Source organism: Semicossyphus pulcher, unplaced genomic scaffold, assembly GCF_022749685.1.
Source record: "Semicossyphus pulcher isolate SPU_LCO1_2020_fin unplaced genomic scaffold, fSemPul1.0.p SCAF_26, whole genome shotgun sequence".
In the NCBI taxonomy this organism is placed as follows: Eukaryota; Metazoa; Chordata; class Actinopteri; order Labriformes; family Labridae; genus Semicossyphus; species Semicossyphus pulcher.
The window spans coordinates 5,146,147-5,164,044 of NW_027211700.1; the positions used below are offsets into that span (position 1 = coordinate 5,146,147).

At 43.7% G+C, this 17,898-nt stretch overlaps 1 protein-coding gene across 1 annotated transcript in view; it reads right to left on the reverse strand.

The window, feature by feature from the left end:
• Positions 1 to 786: 786 nt before the first annotated feature.
• The window catches only part of LOC138604584 (eukaryotic translation initiation factor 4 gamma 1-like), a 49,640-nt gene continuing 32,528 nt past the window's right edge, over positions 787 to 17,898 (reverse strand). The window contains exons 12-33 of the mRNA XM_069676529.1: positions 16,114 to 17,157; positions 15,900 to 15,988; positions 15,580 to 15,778; positions 14,884 to 15,017; positions 13,499 to 13,624; positions 13,004 to 13,414; positions 10,842 to 10,988; positions 10,285 to 10,521; positions 10,095 to 10,199; positions 8,245 to 8,541; positions 8,049 to 8,160; positions 7,837 to 7,945; positions 7,457 to 7,722; positions 7,071 to 7,198; positions 6,708 to 6,880; positions 5,171 to 5,296; positions 4,975 to 5,056; positions 4,303 to 4,401; positions 3,013 to 3,147; positions 2,834 to 2,915; positions 2,552 to 2,692; positions 787 to 2,327 (exon numbers count right to left, since the gene is read on the reverse strand). Of these exons, the coding sequence (XP_069532630.1) occupies positions 2,140 to 2,327; positions 2,552 to 2,692; positions 2,834 to 2,915; positions 3,013 to 3,147; positions 4,303 to 4,401; positions 4,975 to 5,056; positions 5,171 to 5,296; positions 6,708 to 6,880; positions 7,071 to 7,198; positions 7,457 to 7,722; positions 7,837 to 7,945; positions 8,049 to 8,160; positions 8,245 to 8,541; positions 10,095 to 10,199; positions 10,285 to 10,521; positions 10,842 to 10,988; positions 13,004 to 13,414; positions 13,499 to 13,624; positions 14,884 to 15,017; positions 15,580 to 15,778; positions 15,900 to 15,988; positions 16,114 to 17,157 (4,430 nt within the window). The 3' untranslated portion in view covers positions 787 to 2,139. The remainder of the gene's footprint in view (positions 2,328 to 2,551; positions 2,693 to 2,833; positions 2,916 to 3,012; positions 3,148 to 4,302; positions 4,402 to 4,974; positions 5,057 to 5,170; positions 5,297 to 6,707; positions 6,881 to 7,070; positions 7,199 to 7,456; positions 7,723 to 7,836; positions 7,946 to 8,048; positions 8,161 to 8,244; positions 8,542 to 10,094; positions 10,200 to 10,284; positions 10,522 to 10,841; positions 10,989 to 13,003; positions 13,415 to 13,498; positions 13,625 to 14,883; positions 15,018 to 15,579; positions 15,779 to 15,899; positions 15,989 to 16,113; positions 17,158 to 17,898) is intronic.

Sequence of the window (17,898 nt, forward strand, 5' to 3'; positions counted from 1 at the left end):
CAAGCGTTGAAAACATGTTTCACAGTAACATTAACTTCCTCTGCTAATTTTAAAGGCAAATTTCAAATAATTCCTGCATTTTATAACTATGACTGTTTTAATTAAGAGTGGTTGGTGAATGTATCGCTTATTTTTAGGCGACTGACACATTTAGTCGGTCCACAATAACGTGTTTTCTCATTGTTTTATTATAGCAGCGTTGTTTCCTCCGTTTCACCTCTTCATAAACTTCCATCAGTGGCTCTTGCTCGATGGGTGTGAAGTATGCTGCATGCATCTTCTCCATTTCAGCATCAGTGAATCTGTGATCGGCCCCGTGGTCTTTTGAAGAAAACCGTGAACGCGCATTTATGAGAATTACTTAAACCTGGCTTGACCTTGATGCACCTGTTCAGCCTGGCTTGGCCTGCGTGAAACAGATTAAACCAGGATGCACAAAGTAGGATAGGCGAGTCCTCGGTTTTTCTCTTATCCTGGATTTCTGAATTCTTGTTTTGTGAAACAGCCCATGGGACGTGCCATGTGGCCATCGCCCACACTAATGAGGTAAGTTTGGCCTGTTTCTGTTTGCGTTGTGCTTTTGCAGCTCTGGGGACGCGAGTTATGATCATCTGATTTGTGATAACATGAAAACGACCAGGAATAACTTCTCACGGGAAAAAGGAGTAAATATAATGTATGGCTACATGTCCGCTAAGGCTTCCGTAGGGCAGAACAGAGGGATGACAATTTGATTGATGATTTAGGACGAACCAAACAGTGTCCACAAAAGTATGAGTATCGGAGTTTTTCTTTTATTGGCAACAATCTTTATTATCTCTTCCAGTTTCGGATGTGAAAAGAGGCATTAATTTTCTTTAATTAAATATCTTTTTTAATAAAGTAAAGCAAAAAAGTATTTACAAATTTTCAATTAAACTGTAATCAATGACTTGGGTTGGATAATTACAAGCACCTTCTGCCAGCCGAGGAGAGAAAAATATAAATACAGGGAAAAGAGCTTCTTTGAAAAAAAACAAAAAAACAAAAGAAAACAAAAGAACAAAAATCCATCATATATTTACAGAACTCTCCTGAAATGCATTTCCACTCATGGAAGCAGAAAAGGCTTTAGGATTCGTACTGTGTTTGAAAGTCCTTTTTCATTTAAGTGGATTTTTTTAACTGTATTTGTTTTTTTCAAGTTTCAATAGCGATATCTTATATTGTTAAAATTTGACAACAGGCTTCGTAGGAGGGTGCAGCCGTGAGCCCTCGCTCTCCCTTTGTCCACAGTTTGTTTTCTGAAGCGCAGGAAACAAGTGAAACAGACACATGGGAGGGGATGTCGGGATTTGAAGGGCGTCGGGGAAGCATCATTTTCCCCAAGCAGCAAAATGGTAAATGTTCGTTGCCCCTCTCCTCAGCGACAGTCCTCGTTAAGGATGCGTGTAATCCTCGGGAGTCCAACAACCGTTACTCTAACTCCTGTCTGAAATGTCTGTTAGACAGCATCCGCCACTTCTCTTTGTAGTTTTCTTTTTTATTATAAAACACTCACTCCACTCATCCAACACCCGAAAGAAGAGGAACAAAAAGCTAACCGTCTACACAAGAGCGTCATGTAGATCAAACACGTGACATGACAATGTTGCTGTTGTAACGTGTCCACATGATAAAGGATGAAGTCATCAAAAATATAGATGTGAACAGCCTTTAAAGTTTCTTTTTTTATATTTGTCAATAAGCAAAGTGTCTTGAATAGTGTTGCCGTGGCAAAGAACAGCCATTTGAAAAACAGGAGATAAACCTCAAAAAAATACTGAAGGAAACAACATCATCTCCCGCGGCTTGTAACGCTTCTCAGCATTCTCTCTCTCATATCTATTCTCTCTATTTAATCTGGTATTTCATTTATTTCAAAAAAGACATTCGGTTGCTCAAGAAAATATAAGAAACCCAAAAAAAGAAAAGAAAAAAATAACACGATCGAACGTTCGATCCATAATACAATCTCTCCCAGTTGAAGAATTTTTTTTCTTGCTTTTTTTCTGTTTATGCAGAAGGTTTTTTTCTGATTCAGAGTCTGAATCGTCCACGAAACATTCACGCTCTCCCCAAGGATCCTCTCCGACCTCACACAGCTCCTTCCAGCGGGCCCTAGCTGTTGTCGGACTCGTCCTCGTCCTCGGCCTCGCGGAGCCAAGTGAAGAAGGCGGTGACGGACTTGAGGGCCACGCCCTTGCCCTGTTGCTCGGCGGGGTCTTTGCTAGACTCCCACTTGTAGAAGGCCTCCTCTTTGATCACGTCCTCGTCGTAAAGAGTGTCAAAGAACATCCGCAGCAGATCTGATGGAGGGGAGAGAGACACGGCCTGCTCACAACATATTTCAAGACAATTTAAATAAAACAGCGGTTTACATTAATAAGCAAAACAAGAAGAATTGATAAGAATTTCCGTCATTATCTTTGGAGAAAAGTGAGTCCCACAAACAGAAATTGTGATTGTATGAGATTGGAAATAAATATCATAAATCAGTGATGATAACATGAGCTCGATCACGGCCACTCACTGGCAGGCTGCTCCATCTCCACCATCAGGGCCTGCAGGGCGTACAGAGCCTGCAGCTCCTTCTGTTCATCCTTCAGGTATTTCTGCAGCAGCTTGGCCCTCTGTTTGATCTGCTCACCGTCCACCTTATAGGGGTTCTCACCTACAAGCAGACATTTTGGGAAAACGTCATTAAAAAGACCCCACATGCATCAAGCATATGTTTCTGTCAACAGCAAAAAGTGATGCTTAGTCATCCATATCTCTGCTCAGACATAAGTCTGCTTTAAGAGTGCTGACTCACAGACGACAGCTGACTGGCAGATGCAGTTCATCAGAGCTCTGACAAACATGTTAGACGAGACCTGCTGCTCGTCCAGGTTGGCCTGCACAGAGGAAATATATTTACACACGTTAAAAAACTCATGTAAATTAAAGATGGACGTTACATGTTCCTAGAAATACGAGACATTATGCACAAACCTCGATCCAGTCAAAGACCCTCTGGTTGTCGGCCTTGTCCTGGATCAGTCGTTCCAGCTGTTTGGTCAGCTCTGCAGAGCTCAGCTCATTCTTTTTGCTTTTCTCTGACTCGTCGCCCAGTGTGAACTCCACATCCTGTTTAAAAAAAAGAACATGCTGAACTCTTCAACTCTCAAACATGTTATCTCTGAATCACTCTCCTTCCACTTTTACACTCCTGAGCTCTGGCTTCTTCTTATTGCTACTGAACCGGACCAACATGGATACAGTTTGGCCGATATAACCAGCAGGTAATATCATTATTATCAGTGAATGTTTTCTAATATAAGAGATGTGGAAGCATTTTCTAAAGAACACATAAAGCATTAAACAATGCTTGGGGTGATTTAGGAATGGTTTGTACAGAGTGTGCTCCAAAGTAGTTATTTACAATACTCTCAGGAGTATCTGCAGCACAGGTAGCAGAGCAATACTGCTGAGCAGACAGAGGTCTGCACAAGAACTGGTTAATAATGTATAATAATGTTACATATTGTTTAATGAAGTTATTTGTTTAGGAAAGTGGCCTTAGTATCTTTGCACCGCAATGATGTAAATCAGGGGACAATCCACTAATCCATATCTGTAATAGGTTATTATTTCTCCCACTAAAATCAGTTGGGCTCTAATCTTTGATATTAACAACTGTTTAAAGATGAAGTCACTATCTATCACCGAATGGGTTAGCACAATGGTGATTGAGCCTTTGGTCCACTGATGAAAGCCGTTGCATTTGCAGTATTACAGACTGGGTGTCTGTGGCGACTTTCAAGGAAAAAATCACAAGCGCCAGTTAGTGACGTGTTTTCCATCAGCCAGCAGTGGTTGGTCTGCCAGAGAGGGTAGGCGGAGCTAAGCGGCTGCTTTTGCGCTCCCTGTAAGTGTTGCGAGTAAACAGTAATCTACTATGGCTGAACAAACAAAGAAAAGATGGATGACTACAGATACAACTTCATAAAGAAGTTAAACAAACTCGACACTCAGATGAAGCAAACAGTCTAAAAAGGAAAGCGACCATCAGCCAGGAAAGTCAAGAGTTACAACCGGAGCCAACCGTGGACGTCACACATGCAGCACTGTCTGGATATCTGGGAAGTGTGCTCCTGTAATTACCGTTTATCGCCACAGGTGGCGCCAAAGAGAAACTGAGATCTTCAAGATTACAATTGTAATATTCCAAAAAATACTACATTAAAATAAAAAATAAAAAAGTTTTTCAGTTGATGGTGATGACGCTGAGCGACCTCTCACCTTTTCTGTAACAAACTTGTTGACATCTACGTCCTCGGGGAGGAAGTCCTTCCACCGGAGACCGGACTCCCTCCACATCGTGCCTGCTTTTTTATGGCTCTGAGGGGAGAGACGGATTAGTTGTACTGAGTGACTGATATTAACTTACATATTTACATTCTTGTGTCTAAGTGTAACTATGTGTTGTTGAAGAGGTTTTTTTTTTTAACGTTGAAGCATTTATATAGAGTATATGTCTATGAAGGTTCTCAGTCATGCAGGTCATGGTAATTTGAAGCTTAATCCAAAAGGCAACAGTTCTGTTTCCCTGATGTAAAGGTCCCTGCATTGCATCGTACTGCATAAGTCCTGCTCTCGGTGCTATTTGGTCAACAGTCGAGCTTAACCGCTCTCCCTTGATTACACATCTATTAGCATACTAACGACCTCCAGAGGCTAATATCTCTAGCTCTGTCCACCAGTCAGTTTAGAACAGAACAAGCCCTTTGGATGAGAGGTGAAACGTCTTCAAGAACTTCAGCCAAGTGCAGCTGCCTTTTGGATTAAGCTTCAAAGTAAATGACAATGTTTGAATAAGTGTTTTTAAAAATGTTCAAAAGCCCTCAGCAGTCAGAAGAACACTCTTATACGCGATGTGAGACAGATCAGCGATTATAATCGAGTGGTTCTCACCATTCCTTTGCACAGTAAAGTGAGGATCTGGACCAGCAGGACCCCGGCTTGGCCCAGAGGAATCAAAGGCTTTGAAATCTCCCTGGAAACACAAAAAAGGTAAAGTTAAACGTCAAGCTAACAAATCCAAAACAACCCAGACGTGCATCATCTTCTTTCTAACATGTTGAGGGGCCGAGCAAAGCCGTGGACTGACCTGAAAAGTTCTCCCATGGGGATGCCTCCCTCATGGAGCATGGGAGTGATCAGCTCTGCCAGGTACAGCCAGATGTGGGGGATGTCTATCGCCATGTCTTCAGCCACCTCCAGGATTTCCTGAAGCCTGAGGAAATACGCACACAGAAGCTATTTTAAAATGTATTCAAAGGACGAGGAGATGGTTCAAAATGACTCGACAGACGGGGAGCAATATGCACAAACATTAACACAAACATATTGAAACTGACATCTTTGGATGAGCAAGGGGCTTAAAGATTTTTCAATTTCAGCAACTGCTCAAAAGTATTACTTTACAGATACTATTTTACTACTTAAAGGCAGCACTGCCCCCGTGGGTGTTTGTTAATTTAAAATCCAGCTGTCACAAACTTTCAGTCTAAGCTTGAAACTGCTATTTTGCATCTCACAGAAGAGTTTGATCCAACGGCACTTGGATTTTTATATTTATAAAATTTACAGTTTGTATAGCCATTCATGTTGAGCACAACATTTTATGCCAGAGATTGTCAGACCAAGCTTTCTGTTTGCAATTAAAATACCTCTCCCATCATAAGCCATATGTGCAGCTCAGTGGTCTTTCCTCAAACCTTTTCAATGTCACCAGGTGTTCCACAAGGACTTGTTCTAGGACCAATTCTTTTCACTATTTACGTAGAAATGGGGTCTGAATATGAAAGCCTGCTGGTGAATTCCTCTTCTACCTCAGACTAGTGTTAAAGACAAAACCATAGTAATGTTCTGGTGCTAGCCTGGCTTCCCTGCATCATGTCTACACAAGGCATACTAAATAAAGGAGCAATCCACCCCTGGAAAAAGCCACTGTCAGTCAAAGCTGGTGTTCTCTGTAATCGATAGAAGCAATAATGTTTGAAATTTATGCCATAGCTGTGGAGAAAGTTGTACAAACTGCTCGTGGTTTTGCCCATTCTACATTCCTACAACACCCAGCGTGCATTGCGCCCCTCACTCTGAAAGGAACGTCCCAGCGAGAGAAACTGGAGTGAAATACTACCGTTTCACTGCAGGCAACGGCTCAGAGCGGTACAGAATCTGAAATACAATGAGAATATACCAGGGAATCGTCTAAAAAAATCTTCAGGTCTGCAGTCTACATTTTAAACCTGACGATTTTGAATGAGACATGACATCGGAGGCGTAGAGTGAGGAAGTGTAGTTTAGCGAGCTCCCTGGCCTCCGCCAGATGATGCAATAATGGCACTAGCGCCCCAAAATAGCATGATAGGATTGAGGTTGAAAATCGGGCAAACTGGCCCTTTAAGATAGTGATATTTGACAAACTCTGTGCTGTACTATGGGGATGTTTAGTACATGCTTCAGGTCACTCTCTTCACCTGTTGACTCTGTCTATCATGGTGCTCTGAGATCTATTTCCGGCTTTAAGCGCCCGAACAAAAAATATATTTTATGTGACATCCAAAGACACATTTGAAACCACTTCAGCCCAAGTCCATAACTTCTCCTTCTGAACCACCTCTGTTGGGCTCCATACTGACCCTTTATAGTACTGCTCTGTTGAGAGGGTGCCGGCCTTTATGAGCTGGTGCAGGAGCAGGCCCATGTGCTCTCTGGCGATGGTGCTGCGCTCCAGCGTCGACTCCAGCCCGTTTCGTACAAACACAAACAGCAGCTGAGTGCTGTTCATCTCCTGCACACACTGCAGGGCCTCCTGTTGGGACGGAGGAGAACACATAGACAGCTGTAAATGTTCATGTTGCTAAATGCTAATGGCTGCTAGTGGATGCTGGTATCTCCTCTGTAGTATACACAGGCAAAGGATTCACAGATAACAATGCTTGCAGATACTAAAGCATTAGTGCTTATAGGACTGAAAGACGCCTTCCTGTATCCTTGCGTACCTTCATGTCGTTTATGTGGAGGTACTCCTCGATGATGGCTGTGGACTTCTTGCTCAGCTCCTCCTCGGTCAAGGCAGGCTTGGTGGGGGTCTGGGGAGGTGGAGGGGTGGCAGCTGCTTGTCGCTTCGCTGTAAACACACACAAAAAAGGGAATTACTATTCTGTTCTAGAAACCCGAGTCTATGCTCACTTATGCTGAAATAAAACAAGCTAAATTAGAAATATTAGCTTTCAGTTTTGTTCCAGGCACAGGGCTGAAAAAAATGTTTAATGGATGCCTGTTTTTTGCCATTATTCTCTTTCCAACGATGATTATTTCAAAGTTACAGAGAATATTTTTCTTTCTAGAAACAATTTGATGGAAGTTTCAATATGCATGTCGCTACCGTTCTCTTTGCTCCTGGCTCTCTCTCTGCTGCCTCTGTCGTCCGTCATACTCGCTACCCTGCGGACAGGATCGGCCGACCCGCGCTGCTCTCTCTCCCGGCTCCGGCCTTCAGTCTCCCGGCTGAAGCTGCGCTTGGTGACCTGCAACCTGTTCCTATCACGGTCGTCCCGGCGGTCGTCCCGACGGTCATCCCGTCTGTCATATCTGTCACTGCCGCGATTAGAGCGGTCGAAGTTATCACCACGCTCTCGACTCGAGCTGTTTCTGTAAGACAACAGAGACACAGAAGAGTCAGGGAGAGTTAAATGAGGGTCCCACAGTACTTTTAAAAGGTGAAAGTTTCTATCTCGATGCACTGAATTGTGTCCTGTTGATTACCTCTGAGGAACTCGTCTGTCTGAGTCCGCTGAAGAGGAGGATGAAGACTGCTGTAAGGCTGAGAATCTGTTCAGGGTGCTCGTAGCTGGACGGCCGCCTGACTCTGAGCCTATGAAGGAAAATACACACACAGTACATGCATGAGTTTCATCTTTGAGGCACTCATCAAGATATACATTTCATGTAAAACCACATAAGTCTGGGAAACCTACCAGGTTCTGCAGGTTTGGTGCTGGTGCCACCGCTGCTGCCCTTACCCCAGCTGCCCCATGTGCCTTTACCACCAGGGGCGAGCAACTGATTGTTGAAGTCAAGAACAGGAGTCTGAAAGAGGAGACTCTGGGTTAAAAACACTTAACTTGCTGAAAGTACAAACAAGAGACAACAAAAGCCACCTTTCTCTCCTACCTTTGTGATTTTGCTAAGGCGAGAGGTGTCTATAGGTCGGTTCTTGGAGATGGGCACTGTATTCCAGCCCTCGTCCTGAGGGGGAGCGCCACGGCCTGGGGTGTGAGGGCCCCCACGACCTCCAGAGCCGCCTCCTCCTCCTCCTCCCATCCTGCCTCCGGGGCCGCCTGAGTCCTTCTTGGTGACGAGGGCTTGCTGCACCTTCATGTGCTCCCTGTGCTCCTCCAGCTCAGCATCTTTGTGGATCTGGTCGATGGTCTTGGGGCCCTGGTCGCCTCGCCTGGGCACCCAGTTGTTCTGAGGAGGCGTGGGGGTAGATATTATGAGTACAGGGTAAAGGGAAGTGACAACAGAATAATTTGTTGATGGTTCCATCTGTGTCATGTTTGGTGTTTATGGGGGTTTTCAAAGGTTTAAAAAGATCTTTTGTGCATATCATAAATTCCTTCTACACATCTTAACATTTAAAAGAATAAGCGATTCTGCAGACTAATCACACACATGTTAGATACATATTATGACAAAGGGATAGTATTAGAAGAGAACAACATCCATAAGACTCTCAACTCTTTTCTTCAGCCTTTCCCAACAAAGGAAACAAAGTGTGTTTGTGTGTTTCTCAGTGAAATTGGGCCACTGCGCTGACTTGGAGCAGCTGATTTTTGGCTTGTAAAAGCACTGAAGACAGCAAGTTTTGTAACAGTGTGTGGGCGGGACTGGGAGCATAACTACAGGACTGCAGCATTCCTTCAGAGCAACAAGACTACAATGGACGGCTTTATAGCACTAAGACAACAACAAATGGAAACACTGGATACTCTTAGACACGTTTAGGACATGTTAATTCAGCCCACAGCAGAAGTAAATTAACATGCTACCAGATGAGACGGTGGCATGTGTTGTCTCAGCCTATGGCACAGAGCAGGTCTATGTTTAGGAGCTGCGCTGCATTAAAGGGCTGAGCAGGACTTTTCTTTCTTAACCCATAAACGAGACTCACACAGGCCAGGGCTGCAGGACCAGTGTGGACGTCTCTGGGGCTGTGCACAACACCACGTACAGTCCGTAAATACATGCAACATTAAAGTGCTAATCTAGAAGGTTTTCATGTAAATAAATGTCTGTTAAGTCTCTATCTATCGCCCAATGAGGTAACACAATGGTGATTGAGCCTATGGCCCACTGATGAAATCCTTTGCATGTGCAGTATTACAGACTGGGTGTCACAAGCGGCGTCCAGTTAGTGACGCGTTTTCCATCAGCCAGCAGTGGTTGGTCTGCCAGAGAGGGTAGGCGGAGCTAAGCGGCTGCTTTTCCCGTCTCTGCAAGTGTTGCGAGTAAACAGTAATCTACTATGGCTGAACACACAAAGAAAAGATGGATGACTACAGATACAACTTCAACAAGAAGTGAAAATCCAAAGAAAAAGAAACAAACTCGACGCTCAGATGAAGCAAACAGTCTGAAAAGGAGTGCTCCCGCAATTACCGTTTATCACCATAGGTCAAAGAGAACGAAACTGAGATTTTCGAGATTACCACTTCAATGGGTCTATCAAGAGATATAGAAGTTTCAAAGTTGGTTTGGAAATCCTCTGTTCATACTGAAACCACTCAAGAAACGAATCTTTTTCTGTCCATTTGGGCTGTTTTTTTAAAGCAATTCGGTGTAGAACCAAATATGAAAACACACACAGTCACACTCTCAGAAACTTTTATGGACATTTGCTTTGCTTTATCAGCATGCAAAGCCTGACAGAATGAACAGAGTATGCTCAACATGATCGTGCAATAAAAAGAGAATGATTAAACGCTGATCCTTCAGTATAAAAAGTAGTGTTTCTGCTTTACCCGTCGAAGGTCAATCACATCCTGGAGCATGAAGCGGATCCTGGAGCTGGTCTTTCTCTCCTTTATTATTTTATCCATCTGGGTGAAGTACTGGTCCATACGAGGCTGAGGAGGAAAACAACAGTTTATCGACCCCGTCTCCTTCACTACAGCTGCAACATAGAATTAAAAACTGTTCTGTGTGTTGTACCTTGGCCTTCTCAAAGTCTAGGTCCTTGCCGATGGTGGACAGCAGTCTGCACAGGCACTCCAGCGACTCCTCGTCGTGATTTTTGAGCAGCTTTACAATGCAGTCGTGCATGATGACCTCTGTGAGCATCTTCAGCTTGAACAGCTCACCGATGAACTTGATGTTGCCCATTGAGCGCCTCCTGGCCTTGTCTTTAGCATCCCGGAGCTCATCAGTGAGCCGCTGCTTCTCCTCCTCCTGCCAGAGAGACAATGTCCCGTGTAAGGGGGGATTAAAAAAGGAAATTGGTTAGCTGTTTTTCTCTTTGCACGATGGCTTCCAACTGATGTGATATTGATAGCTATTTGGAGGACAAAATCCTTTATTTGTCTACTTTTATCTTTGATGTTATTGTCGCGATGCAGCAATTCAAGAGCAAAATACAAAAAGTATCTACAGTATAAACTACATTAGACAAATGCTGTATTGTGTTTGTATTATGCCTTAAAAACTAAAGACGCTTCAAAAAAACAGTCTAAACCCCTGTCCAACTCGTAATTTATGAGGTAATACTGTACCGATGAGGAGGCCTCCAGCTCTTTCTGCTTCTTCTCGAAGATCTCGTCGTCATCTTTGTCCTTCTCAAACTCCTTCTGGCATCGATTAAGCAGCAGCTTGCGGAAATTCACAGTGACTCCCGGCTTATCTGTGGCTTGGACTTTGAGCTGAAGAGAGAAAATGTACATCAGAAAAGAAGAGCAGGAAAATACAGAGTGTACGGCCCAGACACGTGGCACTCATTTAAGGTCATCACTGGAGCCTGGAAGAAGCATTTTTAAACTGCCACAATTACCAAATAAGTGTAACTTCTCAGGTAAGTTTGCTACCTACTGGGACAGCACACAAAACAACACGATCAAATGATTCATTATTATTATTCCTGGTAATCTGCCAGGAAATGTTTTAACTATTTCTGTGTTTCTTGCTCAACATCTACATGTGTAAAAACTCATTTCAAAATGTTCAAACTCTTGTTGTGTTGTTTAGCAGTGAGCAAATTATTCAAAGGTCTGTCCAGTCGTTGTTAGTCCTAATGATTATTATACATTTGTAACCAGTATAACTTAAATAATCATTTTATGAGTGTCTGCAAGTAACAAGTTAGTTGTGATACAATTTCATCATCAAATAGCGAACTTCTATCAGCCCTAGGTGATAAGATGCCCTCCTTCAGTGCTGATAATCAACCATTGTTACAGTGTTCGAACAGGAGGTTACTGATCAGATCAACTCAGTGTTGATTTTGTTAACGGAAATTATGATGATCAATGTTCGCCAACGACCTTTTTTCCATAACGAAGAGGTTGATGAGTTAAAAATAGATTGTTGATAGTCTGACGATGTTTAGTTTTCGTTAACGAGACGTGACAGGACTTAAGTGTTGACTAAGGACTAAAAACATGATATTTTCCCCCACTGTGCGTCTCATCTGTCAAAACACAAGCAATGCATTCCTGTTACTGGGTAACGTGGTTGGAGATAACAGGCATCACAAAGGTGGTTATGAATGTTAACTCAGGCTTTCTGCTTCAGGCTCTGTGCGTGTGCACAGATGAAGCGGTGTTTTAGGCGTCATTTGGCGCTTCTTCTGCACAAAAATGAGCGAACACTGGCTGTCTGCTTCAGTCAAACTGTTGTTTTTTGGTCTTTTTTACACATTTATTGACAGAAAGGACAGTGGACTGTATTGGAAACAGGGGAAAGAAGAGTGGGGACGACATGCGGCAAAGGGCCGAGGACTATTGCCTCTGTATTGGCCGCCGATTTAACCACTGAGCTAAACCGGCACCTCAGTCAGTCTGTTTAAATGAGAAGTTTATTGTTCATTTACTGTATGAATGACCTGCTGAAATTTAAAGTGTTCATATTACCTGAAGCAAACAGGTAAAAATGAGAAGAGGGAGACTAGAAGAGGGGGTCATATTTTCTCAAGAGAGAAAACGTTTTTGACTAAAAGTAATGACTGAAATGTGATGTGACTTTTTATTGACTCAAACTGGACTAAAATGTTTTGAGTTTTCGTCGACTAGAACTATGAAGGGTAAAAAATTACTAAAATGTGACTTAAACTATTAAGAATTTTCATCTGAAGACCAACTATAAAATAGCTGCCAAAATTAAAACTAGATGAACTAGTGTTATTGTCATGATCGGTTGGTGGTTCTCCTTTAAGAGAGCAGAGAGTGTTGCATTATGGGTTGTTACGACCATATCATCCCTGCGTTACAGAACGAATACTTGTTCTTTTAAGCACAGTGTGTACTGCAGCTGCCCTCACACAGTTTGTACTTCACATGCAGTTTGCAGACAATTCGGACACGGTGCTTTGAACTTTTATCCTGTTGCTTAGATATTCATTGCAGTCTGTGCTCTCTTTACAGTGCAGTCAATTCCATTGCACAAAGAATTGTGGGTCAAAAAATGCATGCCTGCAATATTTGATTGTTTTTGATTTAAATGTTAATGAAAACATCTCATCTCAGGCCCATGAATTAAAAGGAAAATAAATCATATCACGACACACTTTGGAAAATTACAATCTAAATATAGTTCTACGATTAAACTTGTGATTTACACCCCTAATACATCATTGCACACCTGCAGGATTAAAATCTTCAACCATAACAGTCCTAGCATAATACATAACACATATGTCCACAATGTGTGCGGCATCACTTACCCCCATAAGGCAGCGGCACATGTTGGCATAGGCCACGGAAAAGTCTGGCTCGGAGATGGCCTTTTCAAAGGTCAGATCTATGACTCCTTTCAATCTCTCCTCAGTGTCAATAGTCAGTTCCGTCACCTGTTTCATTAGCTGTTGAAACTTTTGCGGGGTCAGTTTGTTGAGGATGCTGCGGACCCGTTTAAACAGATCCTGGGTTTTCATGTTTTCCGGATCGTTGTCGTCCGTTTCCTCTGGTCCGCGGCTTCGAGTGGTTTTCTTCGCTGAAGGTTTCCAAGCCTTCTCTGCCTTGTTCAGCTGAATGTCGTCACCGAGGGACATGGTGGTGATGATTTTCCTCGGCTCTTTCCTCTGCATCTGCTGAGAGCGACGTGGTCCGCCAACTCCCATGCCCATACCTGGAGGCTGGTGAAGAAGGGACGAACGCAACATTTTATTCACAGGTTCATAAACTTCAAAGTGAAGAGGTCTTTAGAAATGCTAACTTACCGGTCCTCTGCTTCCTCCTCCCATGCCAGGCCGGCCAAGGTTGGCGAAGGAGGGTGTGAAGTCAGGCCCACAGTTCATTCCTGGTAGACGACTGGGGTCCAGTTGGCGCAGAGGGGTCTTATTAGCCTAAAGAAAATACAAATAACCCTCAGTACAACTTTGGACATTCTCAAAGATTTCTAAAATCTGCTTTATAAAGCTTCAAATGCCTGACTTATTTAATCTCTAAATTATGCAAGGAGGAGTCATTTTGATTGTTTACAAATGCATAGAATCTGTACAATCTAAGCTAAAAGGTTATTTAAATGAATAAGCCATGATAATTATTGACAGTATTGAAACATCATAAGTACATACAATTGTAGGGATGGGTATTGTTAAGAATTTAACAGTATTACTACTCTTCATCGATCCTGCTTAACGATCCGGTACTTTAACGGTATTCTTATCGGTTCTTTTTTGTTATTTTTTTAAGAGAAAAAACAAAAGAAATTAACAGAATTAAGATTTCTTTATCTTCTGAAATGTAAAATACACAAGTATTCACAGCAAGGGAGTCGAAAGCGGTGCATTTCTCTGCCTGTACATGAGGCACTTTAGACAGCTGTTTGGACAGACCGTTCGTGTTTCCGCCCTTATGAGCAAAAGCCGGTTGCTCTTGTGGCAACGAGCATCGTCGGCATCGACTTTGGTGAAGTGTCACCACACTTTTGAACATTAAGTTCTCTCCGCCATCATCACGAGCATTATCTCATGTGTGCTTTAGGGTGTGTGAGAGAGAGCTGCCCCCCGCCCCTCGCACACAGGCTCCGCGAGAGAGATCTCTCTTCTAGATTGGGACTGTGCATCACAGACGAATGTCTTAATCTTATTGCAAATTAGAAACGGATGCTGAGATTATTAATAAGATAACGCCTTTGTAGCAATAATAAACAGGAAATTAATTTCCGTCATTTCTCTAGTACTGAAAACAGAAGTGATAACGTCAGTTTATCAATGCTGCGGTCTTTCATAATTCAGCCCCAGGGCCAGTTTAATACCAGGTGTTGGTACACATCCCTAAACAGTTGTGATCGTCATTTATTTGTATCTTCAAATGCTTCCTTCACCTAAGGTTATGCAAGTTATGTAATTATACTAAAGCTAATATGGATTTTAATTTTAGATCAATTTAGATAATGATGCGAAAGATTGAAGCCTCAGGAACACAACGAACGCAAGCAAGAGGAACCTATAGTGTAAGAATAAAGTGTGTATATTTAGCAAACTAAATTCCAAAGTGTTTTTAACACAAGGACAAATTATATCAAATATTAACTAGACAAGTTATCGACGTAAGAGAAATAAGTCAAGACTAAATGTATCTTTAGAGTGAGAGGTCCCACCTTGTCCAGGACAACATCACTGATGGCTGGAAGACCCTCAGGCTTGTTCATGCTGGCGCCGATGAACTGGAAGCCCAGAAGAAACTCTCTGTCGTATTGCTTCTTCTCCTCTGGGTTGATTGGCTTCCATTGCTCTGAAAGAGAAACCAGAACAGGAAATGACCAGAATGTTCTTTTATTATGAAAGTATTACAGCCTCAGTATCAACTGAGAATGAAACTGGGACAGACGCACAGCTTCCTACACAGCTGTACTTTTCATGCATCATAGTGTCCACAGGGTGGCAGACAGGCTAGCAAAAGAATCAGTTCATCATTGAATGAATAGGTCGACTAAAGTATGGATGATCTGTGTTTGTGGTAACACAAAGTACATATGTGGGTACATTACAATGTAAAAACGGCTGCTGTTATTATTCATTCTATTAATAGAAAAAAGCTTCCAGAAGGCTAAGTGTGATGATTCTCCTCCTTCCTGTGGCTCATTGTTCGAATAGTATGTATTCCCATCACTTAAGTATCGTTTTCCTCTAAACACTCACACCAGCAGACTCACAACCAGGTCATAAGACACTCCTCATATCGGACAAAGCATAAACATAAAGGTAGTCATCTGACAAATCGCTAACTCGTGAGATAAGATCACACGAAATTGCCAGCATAAAGAATTTAAAGGTGTCAAGGTTCATGGACCCACCCTCTTTGTACTGGTACTTCTTGTCAGTGGCGGTCGCGTCATTAGGATCAGGCTGAATGTTCTCAGCATCCAGCTTGTCTTCCTTGTCTTCCCAGGTCAGGTCAGCCTCCTCTGGGGCAGGAGGGGTAGCAGCAGGGGGCTGCGTCTCTGGTGCTGGAGCAGGGGCTGGCTCGGGCTCTGGTGGGGCCACTACCTGCTCCTGGTTAAAAGATAGGGGTTACCACAGTCAGAATGCCATCTACATCATGTCAAAGAGTTTAGAAAAACTGTTAAAAGGGTGTAAAAGCATGGAAATGTGTGTATAAATACTGCACACACACCTCTTTAAAGGCATCGAGGAGGTCTCCCACGGCCTCCTTTTTGTTCAGATCCTTCATCTTCCTCTTTTTCTTTGGCACAGACACAGCAGCTACAGGAGGGAACAAACACCAGAAAGTTTTGAGTGATACAATCATATCTGACAGAAGAATTAAGATTTCTTATGAATGAGTGTGAATGACTATCATATAATTGAGCCTTTTTGAAGTGACTGACCTTGCATAGTAGTTTCTACAAGGGCAGGGGCGACTGTCGGGGGTGGAGGAGTGTCCTCTCTCTCCTCTGCTGCGGGAGGAGGAGGAGTGGGCACCGTTTCCGGGGCGCTGTCAGTGACGCTGGAAACCGCCTCTGCAGGAGATGGCTTCTCTTCTGTTACAGTGGTCTCGGGAACTGGGGTATCTTCTTTGACATCCAGGGCAACTGGAGGAACCGTGTCTTGGGTCTCAGGCTGGGCAGGCTGGGCAGGCTGGGCAGGCTGAGCGGGGACGACGGGATCGACGGGCTCGACGGGCTCGACGGGATCAGCGGGATCAGCGGGAATCTCTTCAACAGCAGGCGGGGGTACAGGCTGTTCGACAGCTGCGGCCTGGACAGCAGGCGTAGGCGCTGCGTGAGTGATGGCTGTGGAGGTCTGCGTGATAGACTGTTGGCTGATTTCTGGCTCAGCAATCGGGCTGTCGTCATGTTCAGCCATACTGACAGCGGGCCCCTCAGGGTCCTGAGGGGCCGGCAGCGGCAGACCGTTGGGGAGGCGGAGCTCCTCTGGCTGAGCGATGGGAGACTCCAGAGGGGCCTCCATGTGAGTGGCTGGCAACACAACTGACAGCTTCTCTGACTCCACCTCTGTGACACCGTTGGTGGTGGAGGAAGGTGCAAGGGGTGTATCCAAAGAGGCAGCTACCTCCTCTGCTTCATCCTCCTCCTCCTCCTCTTTTGCCTCTGTGTCTGTTTTGTCTTTTGCAGCAGAGGATGGTACAGGGTCAGGGAGGGGTGCAGGGTAGGCAGGCACCTCTGGCGCTGATTGGGGAGTTGGGGTTGCTTCCCGGGGAGGTGGGGGAGCATCCATCACATCTGCAACAGGAGCACTGGGTGCTAGTGCAGGAGTAGTGTCGACGGGGGCTTCCTCTGTTTCTGATAGGACAGGGGGCGAGGGGGGCTTAGTGTTCGTGTCAGAGAAGGCAGCCTCTGTGGGGATGGGGTCACCCTTAGCAAGTTCAGGGGTCTTTGACAGAGGAGGGGGCGAAGGTTTGCCTCTGTCATCTGTTGAGTTGGAAAAAAGACGTTAGATTTCTGAAGAGCAAAATGACTTTTGTTCAGTTCATCCGATCTTTAATCTTTTCAATCGCCCTGCCCTCAATTAACGTATCGCCACAGCATCATATATATATCTTTTCCGGTATTTGACACACTCCTCTTGTCCTACTTCCCAAATCCACAAATCTATTTCAAGCCATCTATTTCCTCAATAAAATCATCTTAAATTCACATTACATTCCTTAAATAGAACATGTAATAAGTGCCAAATATTTTCCAGGTTGAACTCATGAGTCCCTTATTACCAAGAGGAAGCTGTAAGACATCACTTGGTTGCGGTATTTGTCCCCTCAGGCTGTAATTTACAACTGAGTACGATTATTCATTCATGAAACATGAAGTCATGAGTAGCAACAAGGTCAACCGCAAGCTTTCTCTTAGGGTACATCTTCATATCTCAGTAGAAGTTGAGAAGAAGGAGAATTCAGGTATTTTTTAACCTAGGCTGAATTTTTGTGTGTAAATGACGTGCAGATGCAAAGCCTTTTCCAGGGTATTAACCTATCCCTAAGCAGCAACAAGGGGGGAAATGCGTCTGATCAGTTTGCTCTCCAAGCCCTGACAACATTACAGAAATGATACTAAGATATAAAGACCTCTCTGCTATGGTAAGTACTTTTTTGAAACCAGAAACAGCGTGCTCTCTTCAACGCCACCAGACTCCAGTAGTAATACTTTGCAGAGCAC